At 40.2% G+C, this 20,860-nt stretch overlaps 1 protein-coding gene across 1 annotated transcript in view; it reads left to right on the top strand.

The window, feature by feature from the left end:
- Positions 1 to 20,860, top strand: part of EYS (eyes shut homolog) — a 1,714,887-nt gene that overhangs the window by 1,636,445 nt on the left and 57,582 nt on the right. Inside the window, 1 exon segment of the mRNA XM_046006082.1 lies at positions 11,046 to 11,228. Coding sequence (XP_045862038.1) covers positions 11,046 to 11,228 — 183 coding nt within the window.

Below are 20,860 nucleotides of genomic sequence, written 5' to 3'. Positions count from 1 at the left end.
TATTTCATCATGTTTACTGATTGTTGTTGGCATACTCTGTCTCTAATTCTTACTCTTCTGTTCTTTTTTTGTAGTTTTGTTATATACCATTATAGTTTGAATTAAGCACCTGCTCACTATTAGTACATGAAGTCATGGGGCTTTTATATATAACAAGATCTTCTCCATTAAAAACCTCACAAATTATGGCTGATGATTTTTCTTTGGTTTATTAGTAATATGACTTAAGTTAATCTCTCATGCCTTATTTATTAACATAAAATCTTCCCCTTGTTATATGCATTTGAAACATCATGTGTGGTGGTCCCCAGAAATAAGTTAGTATTTTGCAGTTTGCTGCTGCTTTTTTCCAGCACTTTAACAGCTAAACCACAGATGTCTTAAAAATAGTTTCCCACTAGCATCTCTACTACAAATTTCTTCTTCTCTTTTTCATAGAGTACATCAGCCTTATTATTTTGATAAATCAGCTTTATTGATAAATCATTATTTGGGTCCTTGTTAGATTTTTTTCTTCTAAACTATTTCCACACAATACCAATACAAAATGAAAATTACAGTTAATTATCTGGAATGTGTGTGTGTCGATAATATGCAGAGGATATAAATCAAAAATAGTGGTTAAAAAGATCAGTAGGGTGTGTGTGTGTGTGTGTGTGCGTGCGCACGCAAACATTCAAACACTTAAAAAACTTTACAAACATACTGATCTTTTTTTTTAAGATTTTATGTATTTTTTTTGAGAGCATGCATGTGTATGAGCAGGGGGAGAGGCAGAGAGGAAGGGAGAAGCAGGGTCCTCACTAAGCAGGGAGCCCAACATGGGGCTTGATTCCAGGACCCCAGGATCATGACCTGAGCCAAAGGTAGACATTTAACCTACTGAGCCACCCAGACATCCCAACATGCTGATCTTTTTTTTTTTTCCCCTTTAAGATATTATTTATTTATTTGACAGAGAGACACAGCGAGAGAGGGAGCAGAAGCAGAGGGAGTGGGAGAGAGAGAAGCAGGCTTCCCTCTGACCAGGGAGCTGGATGTGGGGCTCAATCCCAGGACTCTGGGATCATGACCTGAGAGGAAGGCAGACGCTTAACGACTGAGCCACCCAGGTGCCCCTACTGATCTTTTTAACCACTATTTTTGATTTATATTCTTGCATATTATCAAGTAATTAAACTCCTATTTAAACTTATCTATTGATAAATTCACTGGTATATACTGAGCACCAGTTAAATAGTTGACACTGCAATTAGATGTATTTACGTTTCTATTAGATATGGAAGAGGAAATATAAGATTACTGCTAATTTTCATGAGTCCATGGACCAAGACTTGGGCAAGGAAATAAGACAAATTTGTATGAAATCAATTTGGGTACAAATTTTAATAATATAAATATCTACCAATAAATTTTATTCAACCAACATTATAAATATCCCAACCATCATTAGAAAGAGCACAGGCTTTGGAGTCAGACAAGCTGGGTTTCAGAATGACTCTGCCGTTTTTTAGCTGTGTGACCTCACCTCTCTGAGCCCCATCTATAAGATAGAAATACAAGAGTAAGAACACCTCATGGGGGCACTATGAGAAATAAAATAATTGTGAGAGGGCACCTAGCAACTAGAACATAGTAGTTCTTATCATTGCTATTGTTTTTATTACTTTAGAGTATATAAAAATACATTTATATTTCCATGACTTAAAAAATAATAGATAAAAAAGGTTTTTTTAAATTTCTCCTGAACTTGAATGATGACCCATTCCAACTTTGATGTTTCTTAATTTCTTAACTAAGAATCCATTAACATGAAGAAACTCAGGACTTAGGAATGAGAAAAGTGTTCCAAACACATTCAGTTCTCAAATGTTCCATGTATGCTATCTGGGAATTTTGCTTTATCACAATAAACTAACTACAAAGCATATTTAATCTGGTATAAATATGCATTGTTTACATAATGTGAATGATGGATACATGATACATGAGACCCTTCTCAAAGTTTATGCCATAAGCTGTAACACAGAGCTGCAATGTGACCCGTATCTTTTGGGAGTTTTTCTTCTTCTTTGACATTTCATGGTACTGTGAAAATCCCACCATTATCTGGTTCGGATTGAAAGCAGTACTTCGAGAAGCCAGAAGATGGCACTAATTTCTAAGATTTACACATCTAAAAAGAATGTGCTGCTTTGGATTCTGACCATTTGCAATTTCTTTGGTTGGTGGAAATAATGCTGCTCCATGTTTTCATCAGTTTTCTTATCATACTATAAAATTCTGTTTGTTCTTAGCTTTTCTCTGACAATTAGAGAAGTGAGAATGGTGGAATTCTGTATCTACACAGAATGTTTGAATGATTTAGTATGAACAGGAATTGGCAATCAACCAATGATGTTTATTTCATGTGGATACCTGAGGGTGAATTGAATATTATATGTCCATTTGAATAGAGAGCTTGATTTTATTCAATTATTGAGTATTATCTTGAGTTCAGAAAGAATAGGTAAGTATGTTTTCTGTAAAAGTCACCATCACTTATTACTGTTAATAACATCTTAGAAGAAACTTATTTTTCACTTTGTGTGTTGTGGTGAGTGCTGTGTATTGTGTAAGACTGATGAATCCAGATCTTTACCCCTGAAACAAATAATACATTATATGTTAATAATAATAATTTTTAAAAGATATTTAGAGAAAAATAAATAAATAATGAAAATCACATTTGTAGGTTACCACTTTTTTATTTCTAAATGTTAACACTGGGCGGTGTGGAAGCATGCTGGACAAGGAACTTATTCAACCACAGAAATAGAAACAACAGTGATCGTGTAAATGGTTTTATACCCTAATCGCATTTATGCAGGATATTGAGCTAAATCTATTGCTGTCTTACTAAGAAGAAGTTAAGAACAAAGAGAGAAGAAAGATGTTTACACCTCAAATCTACAAAAGAAAGCTGGCGAGGCGAACAGTGGTCTTGTATTTTTGCAAATTCGCCCATCTGCCTAAGGGTATATGAATTTTTTCCTGGCAGAGTTAAATGTATATTTCGAGGTAGTCTATGCTGCTAAACACCATGCTTGCAAAACTGGCATACCAAAGTCTTTCAAAATCAGCAGTTTCCAGGGGAAAATCCATCTACCATCTGCTTGCTTCATTAAAATACATAATAGAGGAGGAAAGAACTGAACTGCATTTTTACTAGCTCAGCGCTCCCTGGTGTCCAGTCGGCTAAGGTTATATACAGCAGCCTATTTAGAAAACAGAATCCAAGTAAAATATCAACCACAGTTTTATTTTGTTTCCTTCTTGTCCTTATATTTATATAAAAATAGAGCAAAGAACTTTATGTCAGAAAAATAGATTTGGACAAGACCGTCTACTCTGAAAACACTGTACATTTTGAAAAATTCTTTAATGAACTTAAGGTACTTTTCTCAAGTCCATATTGTAAAATTTTAAACAAGATTGTGAGGGAATCATACAGATATTTTGTCATGTAAAAACCAAAAATTTCTGTCAAAAACTCAGCTGCCCCAAGAAACAGGGTATTTTTATCTTATAAGTTCAGAAGACACTATTATCAAATATTAAACATAAAACAATTTTAGAAGAAAAATCTTATGAAATTATAGCTATATTTATTCAACTTAGTCACAAAACACAACTGATTTGTGAAGTTGGGGGTATCTTCCTTGATTTTCAGTATCACTATAGAATGTTATTTTAATTTTTGCCCACACTTGAAAATTAAGATTCTAATATCTTTGTAAAAATCCAGAAATATCCTTATTCTTTAAAGCAAAAGACTAGAAAAATGAAAAGAAAAATCAAACAAGCAATGGTTAGCATTGGTGACAGAAATTCTTTTTCCCAACTTCATCCAACAGATCCAATTCTTTCTTTAGTGACATAAGAGCAGAACAATTAAGATATTAAATAAACAATAACTGCAGAAAAATAACAGTGTTACCATTTTGTTGACACTATGGTAAGCCCCTTATATGTATCCACTCAACTATTTGATAAAGATGTATCCCATACCCACTTACGTCAAGGAACTGCTGTACACCCTGGAGTTGATGAAAGACAGGTAAGCTCTCTGCACTGATGAGCCCTACAGTCTAAGGGATTGAGACAGTAAAAAAATAAAAAATAATTGGGGAGAGAGAGAGTAAAAAATAAATAACATATTATGTAAATGGGCTATAGTAAACAGAGGAGGTTAAAGAACTAGAGAGTGATGGGGGTCGGAGGAATTAATAATTTTGTAGGGTGGTCAGAGAAGACTCCTGTGAAGAGGGGAAACTTGTCCAGAGTCTTGGAGAAAGTGAGGGAGAGTATGTTTGGGCATTAGAAGTAGAGAATCAGAAGTCCTGAGCTGGGAGCATGTTTGGTTTATTTAAGAAACACAAAGAAGTTAACAAGGCTGGAGCAGAATGAGTAAGAAGAAAGGGGTATAAAATAAATTAGGAGAATAAGGATTTGAGTTTATCCTAAAGAGTTGTGTTTTGTTTTTTTTTTTCAAAATTCAAGGGAAAACACTAGAGGACTTTTAAATATGCAATTAATATTTAAAGAACACACTAGCTACAGTACGAAAAAAAAGACACCAAGGAGACAAAGGTGGCAAAAGAGACCAGCTAAGAAGTCAGTAGTAGTCCAGGCTAGAGAGAATAGCGCAGTAGACTTTGGTGGCATCGATGGAGGTGGTGAGAAGCTGTGAGATTCTGGAGATATTTTGAAAAGGAACAGAATTTTCCAGTCAACTGGTTGATGTGGCGGAGAAAGAAACAATTTAGGTTATGACTAGTTTTTGTTCTGAACAAAGACAGAGAAGGGGCGCCTGGGTGACTCAGTCGGTTAAGTGTATGTCTTCACCTCTTGGTCATGATCCCAAAGTCCTGGGATAGAGCCCTGCATTGGGATCCCTGCTCGGTGGTGACTTATCTTCCTCTCCCTCTCCCCCTGCTTGTGTTCTTTCTTTCTCTCTCTCTCTCTCTCTAAGTAAATAAAACAAAATCTTAAAAAAGAGAGAGAGAGAAGACTGGGGGAGAGATTTGATTGGGAAGAGAGGTTATAAGGATTTGAGAATAAAGAGTTCTGTCTTGTAGATGTTCAGTTTGAGATTCTCATTGGTCATACACGTGTGTGTATTTGGATATATGAATGTGGCGCTCTGAAAAGAAGTCAAGGATACAGACTCTTATTCAGGAGTCATCCTGCTGTAGGTGGTACATACAAGGAGATGAGAAAGTGATGGCAGGTGGAGACAACTGAAAGAAAAGGAGAATGAGGAGAGCAGTTGAAGGCAGGAAGAATACTAGCAGAGAAGAATATCATGATGATCAAGTGAGGAAACAATTTCAAGAGAAAGAAATAATCAACTGTCAACTGCTCCTGAGATTTTGAATAAGAAGAGAACAGAGAATTGGCATTGAATTTGAAAAGATGACCTTGACATCGGAAGTTTTAAAGGAGAGAGAGAAGATAAGCTGACTAGAATGAAATCAAGAGGGAATGGGTAATGAAAGAGGAAAGAAAGAAAGTCAACAGAGATACTCCTTTAGAACACTCTTACTAGAACGATAGGCAGAAAAGCAAGGAGCAGATAGAGAGGAATGTAGAGCTGAGGAAGCAGTTTTTTTCAGATGGAAATATTTTAGCATATTTGGTGTTGAAGAGAATGATTCAGTAGAGAAGAAAAATTTGATGTCTCCCCCAAGGAAATGGGACAGGATTGCTGAGATGGTGTCCTTAAGTAAATGAAGGGTGGATCTGATACCCAAAGTCAGCCTTGTAACCAGAGGAAAGGCAGAACATCCGAATTAAAATTAAAGATTTGAAGTAAGGATGATCTGATGGCAGAAGGATGGGGTAGTTCTCTGTTCTTAGTTTATTTCCCTCTGTGAAATAAAGATCAGTAATTGAGAAATGATGATGTTAGGTGTTAGAAGGGAAAGAAGAGGCATGACTTGACTGGTGAAATGAAGTGGGATTACAGAATTTGTGCAAGAGGCTCGACCGCTTGAAATTTGTGGTTAGCTCCGATGTGTTTCCTTCAGCCACATACTTTTCTCATTCTTCGCACAAAGTTGGATAGTCTTACTATCCTCATTTTACACATGAAGAAACTCAAACAGAGAAGCTCACTTACCCAAATTTACACAGAAAGTCAGGAAATCCAAAATGGAGTCTAAGCTGGCTGCGTCCAGGGGTCTCTCCTCAATCACCATAATGTGTAATACCTCATAATACCATACGTCACGACCAGCCAGTGGGCTTCAGGAGACATCACTGATTGCAGCGTTGAAAGGAAGCTGTTCTGCAGTCTGAGCTCTTATATATGTCTTCTTCCCACATCCCAGTAGCTCATCTTGGTCGTGTCTATGCAAAAATGTCAACAATTCAGGTAAGAGGACTAAACACAGAGTATTTTTAAAAGAAAAAAGTACAGTTACATTTAAAACATTCACAGGCTATTTCTCTGTCCTGATGGGGAATAAAAAAATTTTGCCATAGTAAATGTTCTAGAAGACAAAAGTTTATACCCTTTTTGTGGTAATTTTTGCTAAGCTGTATCCTGTGAGCATAATGTGATATGTTATGCAAAGATTCCCTGTTGAGCCTGCAACCAAGCACTATATTGTAGAAAAGATTATGACATTCTCCTATCATTGAAGGTTTGTAGAATTTTTAATGACCCTAGATGATGCTGAGATACATAAGGCTTTTTGACTGCCTGAAATGTTCCCAGACTTCTGTTAGTGATTTTGCTCCCTTCTTCCACACACTAAATAATTAATATTTAGTTCAAATCCCAACATCCTCCTTCCTTCCTCGTGGTTCCAATCTACTGCTGTAACTTTAAAAGTACTAAAGAAAAAAATGCAGACGTTCACATATGGAAACCATGAGGCAACTAGGGATTACAAAAGAAAAAAAAAATTCACTTAAAAGCCCTAAAATATTCCCATTACAATCTGTTCAATCTACTGATTTGATGACGACTGACGCTTCTAGAAGTCTGATCTGGGAATTTGTGTAATAGAGTAATCAAATTAACCAAATGTTGCCTGGTTGAAGATCTTAAAGGGCTTACTTTCAAGAACTGGAAAGAATCATTTGTAAGGCTGAAAATCCTCTTTCTGGAATCTGGGTCCCTGCACGTTCTCCTGCCTGATCCAGCAGGATGGATATCATGTAGGTGAGGACATAGGAGCCTCTTCATAGTGGGATAGACATTCTTTGACCCCTTCTCCTGATTCCCATTCTCACCTAAAAACCCTGTCTTTTCACAGACTCAGAATTACCGAAAGACAAAGCCCCTTGAAGAAAATCACAACTAAGGATTTAGAGAAATCACTTACCCGCCCAGATACAGGTGGTTCTCTCTGCAGTGTTGGTTAGTAGAATGTCAGTTGCTGTGTAATTTTGTTTCTTAGTAGCCACGTTTTTAAAAATAAAGAGACAGGTGAAATTTAATAAGATATTTTATTTAACTCAATATTTAATGCATATAAAATATTATTAATGAGATATTTTACATTCTTGGGGCACCTCGGTGGTGCAGCCAGGCGTCAAACTCACGGTTTTGGTTTAGGTCATGATCTCAGGGTCATGAGGTCCAGCCCCACATCAGGCTCCAGGCTCAGCACAGAATCTGCTTGAAACACTCTCTCCCTTTCCCTCTGCCCCTCCCCATGGCACATGCGTGTTCTCGCTGTCTCTCAAATTAATCTTCTTTTTAAAAAAGATATTTTACATTCTTTCCTCTGTACAAAGCCCTCTCAGTCAGTCTAGACATGAGTCAAGTCCTCAGGAGCCACATGTGGTGAGTGTCTGCATTGTTCAACAGTGTAGCATTAGACTAAGAAATACAGAGTGTGACAGATCCTTTCCTGTGCACATGATTATCCTCAGTCTTCAGTATACATTGTACTTCTTTTCAGAAGTATGAAATTGTCTCATAAACTTATTGATTGGATACTAGCACTGATAACACATTTCTGCTCACTGTTTATGTAAGTATCACACCCACTATCTTTTTTCATGACTGACCCATAAATTTCCTCACATTTACAATTCAGTGTAAGCTTAACTAATTATTGGATTTCTTGGTATCATCAATGTCCTCATTTTCTTTTCTTTTTTTTTTTTAAGATTTTTTTTTTAATTGGCAAAAATCACAAGTAGGCAGAGAGGCAGGCAGAGAGAGAGGAGGAAGCAGGCTCCTTACTGAGCAGAGAGCCCAATGCAGGGCTCGATCCCAGGACCCTGGGATCATGACCTGAGCCGAAGGCAGAGGCTTTAACCCACTGAGCCACCCAGGCGCCCCAAAGTCCTCATTTTCATTCTTCATTCTTCATTCAAACCAAAGTTTGGTCCTCTAGCTCTTTCCATCTAATCCAGCCTTCACATTTCATCCCTAGAGTGATATTTCTAAAAGGCCTTTTAGACCTTGCCCAACACTCAAAGATTACGGAAAAAATGTCAAGCCCTTCATAATTCGACCCCTGTCTGACTACCTCATTACACTTCCTTGTACTTTTCCTTTTAATACTTCATTTTAAAATTGGCATATCCCATGAGTTCCTTGAGTATGACATGCTGTTTGGGCCTCCTCACCTGAAAACATGCTATTCTTTCGACCTGAAATGATCTTTCCTTTTTATCTGCCAGGTGAAGTGCTGCTCATCAGCTTCCAGCTCAACTTTCCATCCATTTCATTTGGACAAGTTGGTTGGCCACACACTAGTTCCTTGAGCGTTGGGATGGTGCTCTATTATCTTTGTCACCAGCTTCCAGCACAGCGTCTGACAGTGAAATACGTACAAGGTGTATATGTCTTGATCTAACCCGAATGTAGTACTAAACTTTTAGGTAGACCCAGTTGTAAATTATTATAAGGAAGATGTATTATTTGAAAAGTCATTCCAAAAAAAAATCCTCTATTTTAGCATTAAATTTAGTTGAATTCTATTGTTTTAATGGCAACATCAAACACTGTCAGTTTTTTATTTTCTTTCAATTCCGGTACATTTCACTGCCTTCAACTATCCTATCTATGAGGCCACTGCTAGTGAAATCCCTGATAGAAAGAGCCTCGCCTATTGTCTCTGGAACACAGACCATAAATCACTTCATTAGATAAAAAAAATAATAAATGTAAGAGGTGGTATGTCTCAAAATCATGCTGAGATGCTGGTGAGTTTTCAGAAAAAGAATGCGTATTCTAGGCCATACATCCCAAGGAATAAAATGATAAGATTTTAACAAAATCTTATTCTGCTGATTCCACACAGTTACCCTACTTCAACAGTTACACAAAACAAACAGAAATAAAAGCCTCTGAGAAATAGAATCACTTTTCCCAGGATAGTACAATTATTTGCTGTATAAACAGTTATAACCAGACATAACAAGCTCTTTTGTTTTAAGCATTAGGTACCAGAGTGAGGATATTTCTTAAGGCTTATAAAAATTCTAGTTTTACAACTTCCTAGGAGAGGCACCCTCTCTAGAGAAGAGGAGAACAATGAAGGGCAATCACAACAAGCTCTTCTTCCCTCTGTCAAGCTATCTCAAACTAATAAGAATAGATCCTGGGAACATCTTTTAATCTGGGAATACCATCCTTAACAGACAGGGATAGGGATCAATATCCTCCTTCCTGTTTCCTGTGATCCTCTTGCAGTGGGGGAAATAGAAGCCAGTTGGGACTATTTACAAATAGAACAGAACAATCAAAGAGAAAAGTTGGAAACAAGATTAGAGGCAGGACAGAAAGAGCCTAGCTGCTAATGGTACCCCTCAATTAAATTTTTTGTCCACAATGGCTCTTGAACTTCGTTTCTTAACCATTTCCTGTTTCTACCATCTCCCTGCAGTTTCAATCCCATGAAACCCATGCTTTCCTTTTTGAGTGCTTTCAACCAGACTCCAAGTTAATGCTGGTCCCCAGACGCAGAGCACTCTCGTGTTGGGGTATTACTTTCCGATCGGTCACCTCTGGTGGCTCCCTCCCCCTTTTGTTTATCTTCCGATATCAGTCCGACGTTCCCACTCTGCGTCTTCTGCTCCTGTAGAGATCCAGACGTGTATAATTCTGATCTCAGGCTGATTTCATGGGTGGTCGGAGTTCTTTGGTAGGTAATCAGCTCACTTTAGGGTACAGGTTGAAATGGTGCCTCCTTCTACTTCCCCGCCATCTTGACTCCCCCCCATGCTTTCATTTTTTTTAACAAGCATTGTAACAGAGCAAAAATAAACTATTTTTTTAAAAGATTTTATTTATTTATTTCACACAGAGAGAGAGAGAAAGAGAGAGAGTGAAAGCAGAACACAGGCAGGGGGAGTAGGAGAGGGAGGGGCAGGCTTCCTGCTGAGCAGGGAGCCCTGTGCGGGGCTCCATCCCAGGACCCCAGGTCAGGAGCAGAAGGCAGATATCTAACTGAAGGAGCCACCCAGGCGCCCCTACACATTTTTTTTTTTAAACAAAGATTTCTACCTAAAAAAACGTCTGGCCATTGACAATATGGTGATGGAAACTGATCTGTTGCCTGCCCACGTCTTGGCCTTCCCACACCAACCTATGGCTTTGGCTTTTCCAAAATCGCAGGATTCGAAAATCCCAGTTTCAAGCTGCGAGATCCTCTCTAAGTCGTGGCCAGTGCTCGGATGCCAAATCACCTTTACAAAGCACCTGCGCAAATACTTTGACCACCAGTGATCTCTTTTATTTTGAAAATTACTCTTCAAAATATAGGGTTTTGCTTTTTAAGTCCGTTCTTTCTTATGTAGAAAGGGTGTGCTAGTGAAAGGTTTATATACAGGCTCTCAAAACACTGAACTTCCTTTGTTCCGGTTTTGAAACTCCCCCTTGACTCACTCAGTTGCTCAATGCTGATGGGCACTTAAGTCTAATTAATGTGATAGTAAACAGACTCCCCGGCCAGATGCATCAGCAAAACATAGCCCTCCTTTTACAAGGACATGTTCAGGTTTATTTTAACTATTTGGTTTGGGTTTTTCCACAGCTGCTGATATTTCTCGGCCCAGGTTCAGGGGCACAGACGCCTTCGGATACACGTCATTCCTGGCTTATTCATGGATCCCAGACATCGGCTTCGGTTATGAATTCCACTTGAAGTTTCAGCTGGCAAATAATCACTCGGCACTGCAAAATAACTTAATATTTTTCACTGGACAGAAGGGCCATGGTAAGATTAATTGACCCCTCTAGGACTGGCTTAGCTCCTTTAAGCATACTTTAGAAATTCTTCAGGGTTCCTCTAATTAGCTGTGGATAAAGGAGACATTTGCCTGCAAACAGCCTCCTCCTGTTTTCTGCCTCGAGCATGATCCTTGTAGTCCAAGGTGTTTAGACATTCCTTGACCCTTTCCAGAGCCCTGTTCACACCAGGGCTGCTGCTTATCAGCAAGGGCAAGAATTCCAGCAGGCAAACGTGAGGACAGAGAATGTGAACATATGCCACGTGAGAGGTGAGCTTATTGACTTGTCCTTTCCCCTGTTTCTTTCTGTCTCCAGATATAAGGAGAGAAGGGAAATTCTCAGAAGGGACATCGTTTCACCATGTGTTGTGAAATGGGAATGGTTGCCCTCAAAGGAAATTATTCCAAATTAAAGAAGTAAGTAATTAAGAAAGTGCTCAGCCTGTAATAAAGTCCTCCAATGCCATAGAATTGATGGGAAATGGACCTACAAGTTAAATTTGTCTAGGTAGAAACCAGTTGTGTTTGTGTGGAATCAAGGAAAAGCACGTATATTTTATTCCTGAATCAGCAGCTAAGTAGTTAAACAATTAATCACCTCCTTTCTCTGAGTTCAGTATTCTCATCTGTGAAATCAACATGTTACACCAGAAAAGAACCTTTCTCGCAACCATCAAGGATTCTCTCATGCTGGGGTAAATAACATGTTCTCTTCTTTTTGACTGGTTCAGTACTTTCCTCTAATTATGAACACTGGCTTCTGAATTAACACGTGTCTGAAAGGAGCCCACAGCCCAAATGAAGGGAAGGGTGGTGTGTCAGCCTCTGACCACTTCTGGGAGGATGGGGGGAGGGGAGCACTTCATCACGTGAACTGCTGGTCATTCCACCTCCAAAGTCCATTGGACTCTCTGCCCCGTATCTCCTGCTGGAGACTGCATGACCTCCTCCAAATTGATCTCCCTCCTGCCTTCGCTGCCTGCAGATCGTTCTCCGAGTTACAGCAAGTTACTTTTTTAAAAACCTTGCTGAAAACCCACCTGTGCCTTTCCACTCTACTTGGAACGCAGTCCAGACCTCCCTGCCGTGTCCTCTGGGGGCCTTCAGGATCAGGCCCCTGGCTCCGTCTCCAACCTCCCACCGTCTCTGTGCTCCTTCTCCTACACTTCTTCTTCTAGTGCCTTAACCACCCAGCGCTTGCCTGTCGCACGCAGAGGCTTTGTGCGGGTTCTTTCCTCTGCCGTGACAAGAGATGGCTGCCAGAGGGGTCGAGAGCAGGCTGTGGGGCCCAAACATGTAGACTTGGATCCAGTCCCCACCACCTACAGGTTATGTGTTAAGTTATTTAATGTCATGCGCGTTTCGGCAGCACATATACTAAGTTATTTAATGTCTCTGTGCCTCGGTTTCCTCACTTGTCAGATGGTTTAATAACGGTACATGCTCTAATGGAGTGGTGAGGATTAACGTAGTCGATACAGGAAAAGCACTTGAAACTGGGAACGGGACTTGGTAACATGGCAGCTTAGATTTTCTCAGGGAGGCCGTCCCCAGCCACCTTCACAAAAGTAGATGCTGTCACACTGCACCCATTCTCTGCCCCAGCTTCTTATTTATTTTCTTCAAAGCCTACCCCTCAATTGATTTTTTAGTTTATTTTTGTCTGTCTCCACTGCTAGAATGGGAGCTCTTTGTGGACAGAGACCAAGCCAGTGGTTTGTTTGTTTTGTTTTGTTTTGCCAGTGGTCTTTGACTTCATACACCTACACGGAGCATGCTTGCCTGACCCACAGTTAGCTCTGAATAATGAATATGAGAACCACCCTAAAAACAGATCATTGTATGGTGTGTAAGACAGCAACACAGCTGCACAAGGTTTTAAAAAGTAGCCATTCTTAGGGTTTTCCAGTCCAGATGTCATCTTCTCCATCAGGATTTCCCAGTGGCCACCCTCCTCCCACCCCTTCCGGCAATCTCCCCTGCCTCTGAGCCTTGAGAGCCTGCCCAGCACATAGAGCACAGACCCTTGATTACAAACTGGGGTTTGCTAAACTTCTCTCCTTCATAAAGACGGTGTCCCAGGTATCACTACATTGCCAAGAAGCCTCCCAGGTGGTTTTAATAAATACCTATTGAGTGACTGCCAGAAGTCAGGGAGGAAGAAAGGGAGAGAAGATGGAATTTTTACCCCTGCATCATATGTTTATCGATTATATCCTTTTAATTTGCACCCCCTCTCCACGCACATTCAAAAAAAAAAAAACCTGGCTAATGAAAAATCCAAATGAGCATTGAAGATCTTGGCTCTGTCTTGTTTTAAAACAAATCTTCTAAATTCTGAAAGATTGAGAAGAAGAACCTAAGGAAAGGATAAACACTTGGCCCACAAAAACACTGCCACTGAGTAACTCTTCATTATTCTATGAAGAGTCCTTCAAAATTCTCAGAAATGAACACGTGAGAAGCGAAGGTTTAGCCACAACATTTGTAAGTTGTGGAATCTTTCTTGTGACATTTTTTGGTCTTCTCTAGTCATCTACTTTATAGGAGCTGAATGCGCATGCTCCACTGCATTTTTAGGTACATACGATGGCTAAATAAAGGCTAGATAACAGGTAAATAAATTGTGGAGCTCTGTTGTCCAGAGTGAAAATGAAAAATATGAAGTATGCAGTTCCACATTCGACCACGTGAGGGAGCAAGAACACCAGTTTAAAAATGCAAGTAGCGCCAAAGAGCTTTTTTTTTTTTTTTTAAGATTTTATTTATTTATTTGACAGAGAGAAATCACAAGTAGGCAGAGAGGCAGGCAGAGAGAGAGGAGGAAGCAGGCTCCCTGCTGAGCAGAGAGCCCGATGCGGGACTCGATCCCAGGACCCTGAGATCATGACCTGAGCCGAAGGCAGTGGGTTAACCCACTGAGCCACCCAGACACCCGCCAAAGAGCTTTTTAAGCCAGTGTTCTCTAAGTAGGACCTCTTCACGCCTGTGTCAGAATCACATGAGGGTGCTTGTTAAGATACTAATTCCCACACCCTCTTAAATCAAAAAACAGAATCTTGGGGCTCCTGGGTGGCTCAGTGGGTTAAAGCCTCTGCCTTCGGCTCAGGTCATGATCCCAGAGTCCTGGGATCGAGCCCCGCATCAGGCTCTCTGCTCTGCAGGGAGCCTGCTTCCTCCTCTCTCTCTGCCTGCCTCTCTGCCTAGTTGTGATTTCTCTCTGTCAAATAAATAAAAAATATTTAAAAAAAAAAAAAAAAAAAAAACAGAATCTTATCAAGCATATTACGTGCTTTTTATGTAATTAATATCTGGGGGCAACTACTCAAACCCTCCAGGGACCCGCTAAATTAGACCATATCTGGAGATTGACTGAGATATGTAATCATTGCCCATAATGTCATATGTTAATATGATTTGTCAATTTATGTCACACAAAGCTACTAATTAAAGAAATACACATTCCTTTAAAACATAATGATTCTAAAAAAAAAAAAATAATAAATTAAAAAAAAATAAAAAATAAATAAATAAATAAAACATAATGATTCTGATTAATATCAACCATACAATTTGCAGTTGTTTGATCTATTTAAGAAACTACAATCTAAGTCAGTGTTATCTCCACGCTTAGGTGTTTTTCTTAATCGTTTGGTAACATCAATCTCTGACCTGCTTATTGGTTGTTAGCACTAAAACCACCATTTCCTATGCCGCCTTTATCTTTCTTTCTCAGGTTAAAAGATGCACAAAGCCGCGGAGTTTGTATAAATGAAATGTAAGCCAACCTCTAATTTCTGACACGTCCACATCCACATAAAAAGGCAAGGGACATTCACTGCCCAACACTGATGACATTCCTCCCTGATTCCCCAAAGCTGGGCACTGATTTTGCCAGATTTCATTCTCATTGAACGCTCTAGACAAAATCACCCTGTCAAACATTTCAGCTGGAAAGTGTCTCATGTGATTTGCGATGGTAACCTGACTAATCCTATGCCCATGTTTCCCCAGTCGTTCTTGGCATTTCCTTTATTAGCTTTTCTTCGTTCCATAGCTCCCACTCCCTTATAGTATATGTCTTATAGTTTGACTTTTCTGGAAGCCGTCGCTATGTCCCGCGGTGATCCACAGGTGATTACGTTATCTTCCCCTCCTGTCTCCCTTCTGCCGGCGACTGCCATTAATAAACATTCTGCTTCAGCTAGAAGCCCAGGAGTCATCTAGATTTCTTCCTTTTATTCATTTTGACAAATATTTGCTGGGGCCTTGATGAGGCATTCTTCTAGGTACTAAAGATACACTTATGAATAAGACAGACAAAGTCTTTGCCTTCTCTTCATTTTGTCACCCACGTTCCACCTGGCACCAAAGTCTGTCCATTTTACCTCCCAATTCCTTTTTGTATTTTCTCCTTCTTTATTCTTTCTTCTCCTCATCATGCCCATGCCCAGTCTATCACGGACTACTGCAGCCCTCCTCCCCTTTCCTCCCCACTTTGCTACAGGGGATCATTCTAAACATTCAGATCCAAACTTATCTTGCCTAATCAGGATGCTTCATCACAACGTACAAGGCAAGATCCTTTGCATACTATGTACAGATGTTTGCCAGTCCCTGCCTATCACATAACCTCATTTTCCTTCACTCCACCCTATAGCTGGCTGCACTGGACACACGGACCTTCTGTGATGTGTCACTGTGTCCTCACTTCTGTGCTTGTGCCGGGCTGTTCCACCTTCCTGAGCCACGCAGCTACCCAGGTAGCACGTCACTTGCCTGCCTCCAAAACACTTCTATCCTTTAAGCCTCAGCTCAAAAGATCATCCTTCTTTGAAGTCTTTAACCCTTCCAGGAAAATTTAAGAGCTAATCTCACTGCAGTTTGCTGGAAACCGATATCCTATCTTCTTTAACTGCTGGGATCTCTTCGGGGGTTCTTTTTTATAACAAGAGTGGCTGTCACATATAGACAGTCATTACACGTTTTTGAAAGAATGAAGGCAAAAATCCCTGGTCCCTGTTACACTAAAACTAACAATCAATTCAGGGAGTCTGAATTGGTAGCAAAATTTTGATACTTTAGCCCTACATTAGAGCTAAGAAGCCGTGTCTGGTGCACACAGCTTCCACCACTCGTCTAATGCATACCGGGAACATAGACATCGCTGAATGAGAAGAGACGCGTAACTGACACAGAAGATGGAATTCAGAAAGCAGAATGCTCATCCAAGGAGAAGGCTCAGGGAATTTCTTTCCATTAGCATGTTTCTCATTCTGTGCCTTCCATTTCCACCAGTCCTCTATGGTTAGCACGAGAGCAGCCCCGCCAGCATCCCCGTTCCCATCCTTTCCCAGCCTGGGCCCCCGCGAGTCCCCAGCCCGACGTCTGTGTAAGCAGCCAGTTTACTTGCCCCCATTCACTCTCCCTTCCTCTCGCCTGGAATGCCCGACCCAGTTCTCTTTACCTTTCCCAGTTCTACCCAACATCCTCTGATGAATTCGGGGCTCCTTATAGCTATCGACACAAAGCCTATGTACAACTTCTAGTTTATGTCCCGTAATTTGCAGTTTATATCCCAGAATAATTATATACTGCTTTGTTATTCACAATCACAACTATCAAGTCATATGAAGGTACCATATTCATAAATCAAAAACACTAGAATACTGGCGATTTCTAATCTGAATCTCGCCCCTCGGCAAGATTCATCTTAAATTCCTTTTAGACCATCCATGCGTTTCATATCTTTTGTATCCCCAACTGCATCATTCACAGGATTGGTACTGTGTGAGAAATCAATAATTACATACTTATTGATTCTTTCACTAACTGAAAGGCTCTCTGAAGACAGACTGTCCCGGTTAGCTTGTAATACTGTAGATCGAGATCGATGTGGATGGCAGGGGAGAAGGTAGGACCTAAATAAAGGGGGGAGGGGCACGTGTGTCTCTGTTCGCATCATTGAAATATAAGTTAAAATCTCAACATTAGCCCATATTATAAAGGCATAATACAGTGATAGAATCAGAAAAAATCTGTAACTTCCTGCTTTCTTGATCTATGTACTAAGTGCTTTGTGCACTTAGCTTTCTGTCAGTCCCTAGCGTGTAGGTCTCCTCTGCTGCAGTAATTAACTATGAAAGGTTACCTCATATTTCATGCCAAATAACTTCTTATTGACTTGAAGCCCTTGGTTATTAACTGTAACAGAAATAAGACCACGTAAATAGAGCCTGATGTTTTTCTGGGGGAAAAAAATGAAATGAATGTCATCTATAGTACAGAAAAAGAAAAATGAAGGGGGGCGTGTCACAAAATCCAATCAGCTCAGCCTGTTCTTTATGGAGCCTTGCTTCAGATCGGGCAGAAGGAAGATGCCTGATGAATGGGAGAGCAGTTTGTAGCCAAATCCGTAATATAACACATTTCCCAATTTCACAGTACTGAGGCATTTTGTAACGTAATTGACAGTGTATGCTCGTACCCAAGATTTTCTCCAATGAAAAATGTTCATTATTTTCTTCCATAATCACATCAGAGTGACTAGAAATTGAGAGAATTTCTTCCTGAAAAACTCAAAACTATCAAATCTTAGTCTTTGTGAAATTAAATAACCAGGACTGTAGTGTCAAAGTTGTCTAAGTTATTAAATAATTCGAACTCTTAAGATTGTCCCAAAAAAGTTAAACTAAGTCATTTTACTGACGAGAAATACATGAGAATTGTCACATTTGACCAGTGATTAAATGGAGTTGAAGCGACAAAAATATATAGATCCTTGCAAATCTGCCCCCCTTTTTACTTATTTTTTTTAATTTTTTAAGATTTTATTTATTTATTTAGAAAGAGAGAGAGCATACATGCCAGCAGGGGAAGGAGCAGAGGGAGAAACCCTCAAGCTGACTCTGCCTGAGCGCAGAGCCCAACACAGGGCTTGATCCCACCAGCCCGAGATCGTGACCTGAGCCGAAATCAGGAGTCTGACCCTTAACTGACTGAACCACCCAGGCACCCTCCCTTTTTTTTTTTTTTTTAAGTGTGGAAGGGAATGTTCATTTATGTATAGTTCAATAGGCATAACCTCGATCTCATAGAAGAACATCCAGAGGAGAGGAAAAAAAAAAAAAAAAGAGGAGGAGCCAAGTGCAAATCCGTCACCTACCAGCCCCCATTCTCACTCTTTGTTCTACACCTCCAGTGAGCACCTGATGGAAATTCAAGCGGACCCACCCACTGGTGCTTATGTCCCTTATTGTCATGATCTCATCTCTGATAGCCCACAGCAAGAGAGACCCAGATCTCCCTACTTTTTGTAGTCTCAGCGCTTTCTGTTCAAAACATAGAAAAATACGGGCCATATGTAGCCTCGGGAAAGGTGGTTTATGACATTCTCATGTGCTCTGAGCACAGCATTGCGTTTGTTGTCACTGTCGCCTTCCCTCGCTGCCTCTTCACCAGCACAGCTGGAGGCACCAGGGCATCACCTTGCCTTGACCACAAACAGCAGTGGGTTTACCTTGCTCGCATTTTGATCACTTGATCTCCCGAAGTAGAGATTACATGGTCTCCATTGTACACCATGGCTACCAAAGAAACATCGTGGACACGGCTGAGTATGGTTCGGATGCTTTCGAAGTTCTAGAATATCTTTAGTTTAATGGTCGTATCTAACTGAACAGGAAGCTGGAAGTTTGCCACTATGCTGAGAAGCTGTACCGTACGGGGCACCTGTATTCTCGGTTTCTGCTCAGGTCACGATCTCAGGGTCATGAGATCAAGTCCTGTGTGGGGCTCCACGCTCAGCAGAGAGTCTGCTTCTCCGTCTCCTTTTGCCTCTCCGCCCACTCTCTCTCTCTTTCTAAAATAAATAAATAAATAATAAATAAATAAATAAATCTTTTTAAAAGAGAGAGAAGCTGTACATTACAGATCTTAAGACAAACCGAGAGTGTATGCTCCTGAAGAGCTCATTCAAAAACCTCCAATCTTTTTTTTTCTTTTTCTTTTTTTCGTTCTTTTTCTTTTTTTAAGTAGCAACATGGGGTGTGAACTCACGATCCTGAGATCAAGACCTTAGCTGAGGTCAAGGGTCGAATGCTTAACTGACTGAGGCATCCAGGCGCCCCCAAACCTCCAGTCATCTTAATTTTAGTTTAGCACCCACTAAAGCAGACACCATCATTGAATATGGAGTAAAATGGCTTGAGTGTCTAGAATCCTGTGCCGCTTCATACGTATTGTTCTGGTAGGGGAGACTTTCGTTCTTTTGGATCTTATTTCTCACACATCAAGCTAGCTATATTTTTGCTTTGCTTCACGTTAGCTTTGATTCTGATTTCATAAGCTGCTCCCATTATTTTCCTGAAATCACTCACACCTGCCTAACTCTTCACTCCTATCTAACTCAGTTTACCCTCTGAAAACCAGCTCTGCCTTCTCGGGAACATTTGAATAGTCAACTAAAGCTTAGTTCTGTTTATCCTGGTGTCTCTGTGTCAGCATCATTGTATTCCAATGTCAAGAATATCTGGTCAAAAGAGTTTCCTCCTTTCAGAAATCTAAAAGTTTTATAGGCCCCGGAGTAATAGTCAAATATACTGACAAAGTGTCTGCACACAAGGACGGGCTTTTCAGAAGAGAACTCGCACCCGTCATCAGGAGCCATTCACCACTCGGGGTTCGGTGGACCAGAAAGTCACAGCATCATCTTGGTGGCTCCTCTCCCATGTTTTCTTTCCTTCAGGACACGAAAGTAAGAAGGGAGAGGAAAAATCCACTTTATGTTATTGCTAGAGACAATCCTGTGTTAGTGTTATCATCACCATTTTTTTCACGAGAGAGAGAAGAGGAAATGAGCAGCCAGACGTTCAATGAGCAAAGAGCGCAAGATTGAACCCTCGTGTCTTTGTGACACCTGGGGCACTGCTTATCTCCTTGGGTCCCAAGTACATTATCATTTTTAGAGAGGTAAATTAGATGTAATACATGATAATACTTTACCATATTGGAAGAACAGTTTGAGGAAATAATAACAAATCACGTTCACTCTTTCTGTAGTTATAAATCAAAATTTCATTCTTCAGAAGGTTTTTTTTTTTCTATTGGAATTAAAAGATTGCTGGACAGCTGAACAGGAATTATCATGCTTCGGTGACATTAAAAGTCTCAATAATAACCTTTAAGCCTGGTGAGCGCTGAAATACACAGGAATATTAGGGCACTGTCTCTAGACACATTTTAGATTCCAGTATGCCCCCTCAGAGCAACCCAGGAACAACCTTCTGACAGTTCTGAATCCTTACCAGGCACCTGAGAACGAGCTTCTGCCTCTTTCCAGGCCAGTGATTCTGATTTCTGGGGTATCCCTCTAAGCAGACCAAGTGAGAGCACGTGCATGTGAATCTTTATGATGTACTACAGACAGTGACTGACCAGGATCAGCGGGAGAAACAGCAGGACAGCTTCTCCAGAAGTTCTCTCCGATGCATAGGTTTGGATTAGTTCTTTTATACATGAGTATTATTCTTTCCTTTAAGGACTTCGTTGATGAAACAATGGTTCCAACCACTAGCTACTCTTGTCCAGGCGTTCCTTCAAGGTGAAGCTCATAAGACCA

Source organism: Meles meles, chromosome 5 (assembly GCF_922984935.1).
Source record: "Meles meles chromosome 5, mMelMel3.1 paternal haplotype, whole genome shotgun sequence".
Taxonomy (NCBI): Eukaryota; Metazoa; Chordata; class Mammalia; order Carnivora; family Mustelidae; genus Meles; species Meles meles.
This window is presented reverse-complemented; position numbering and strand designations above follow the sequence as displayed.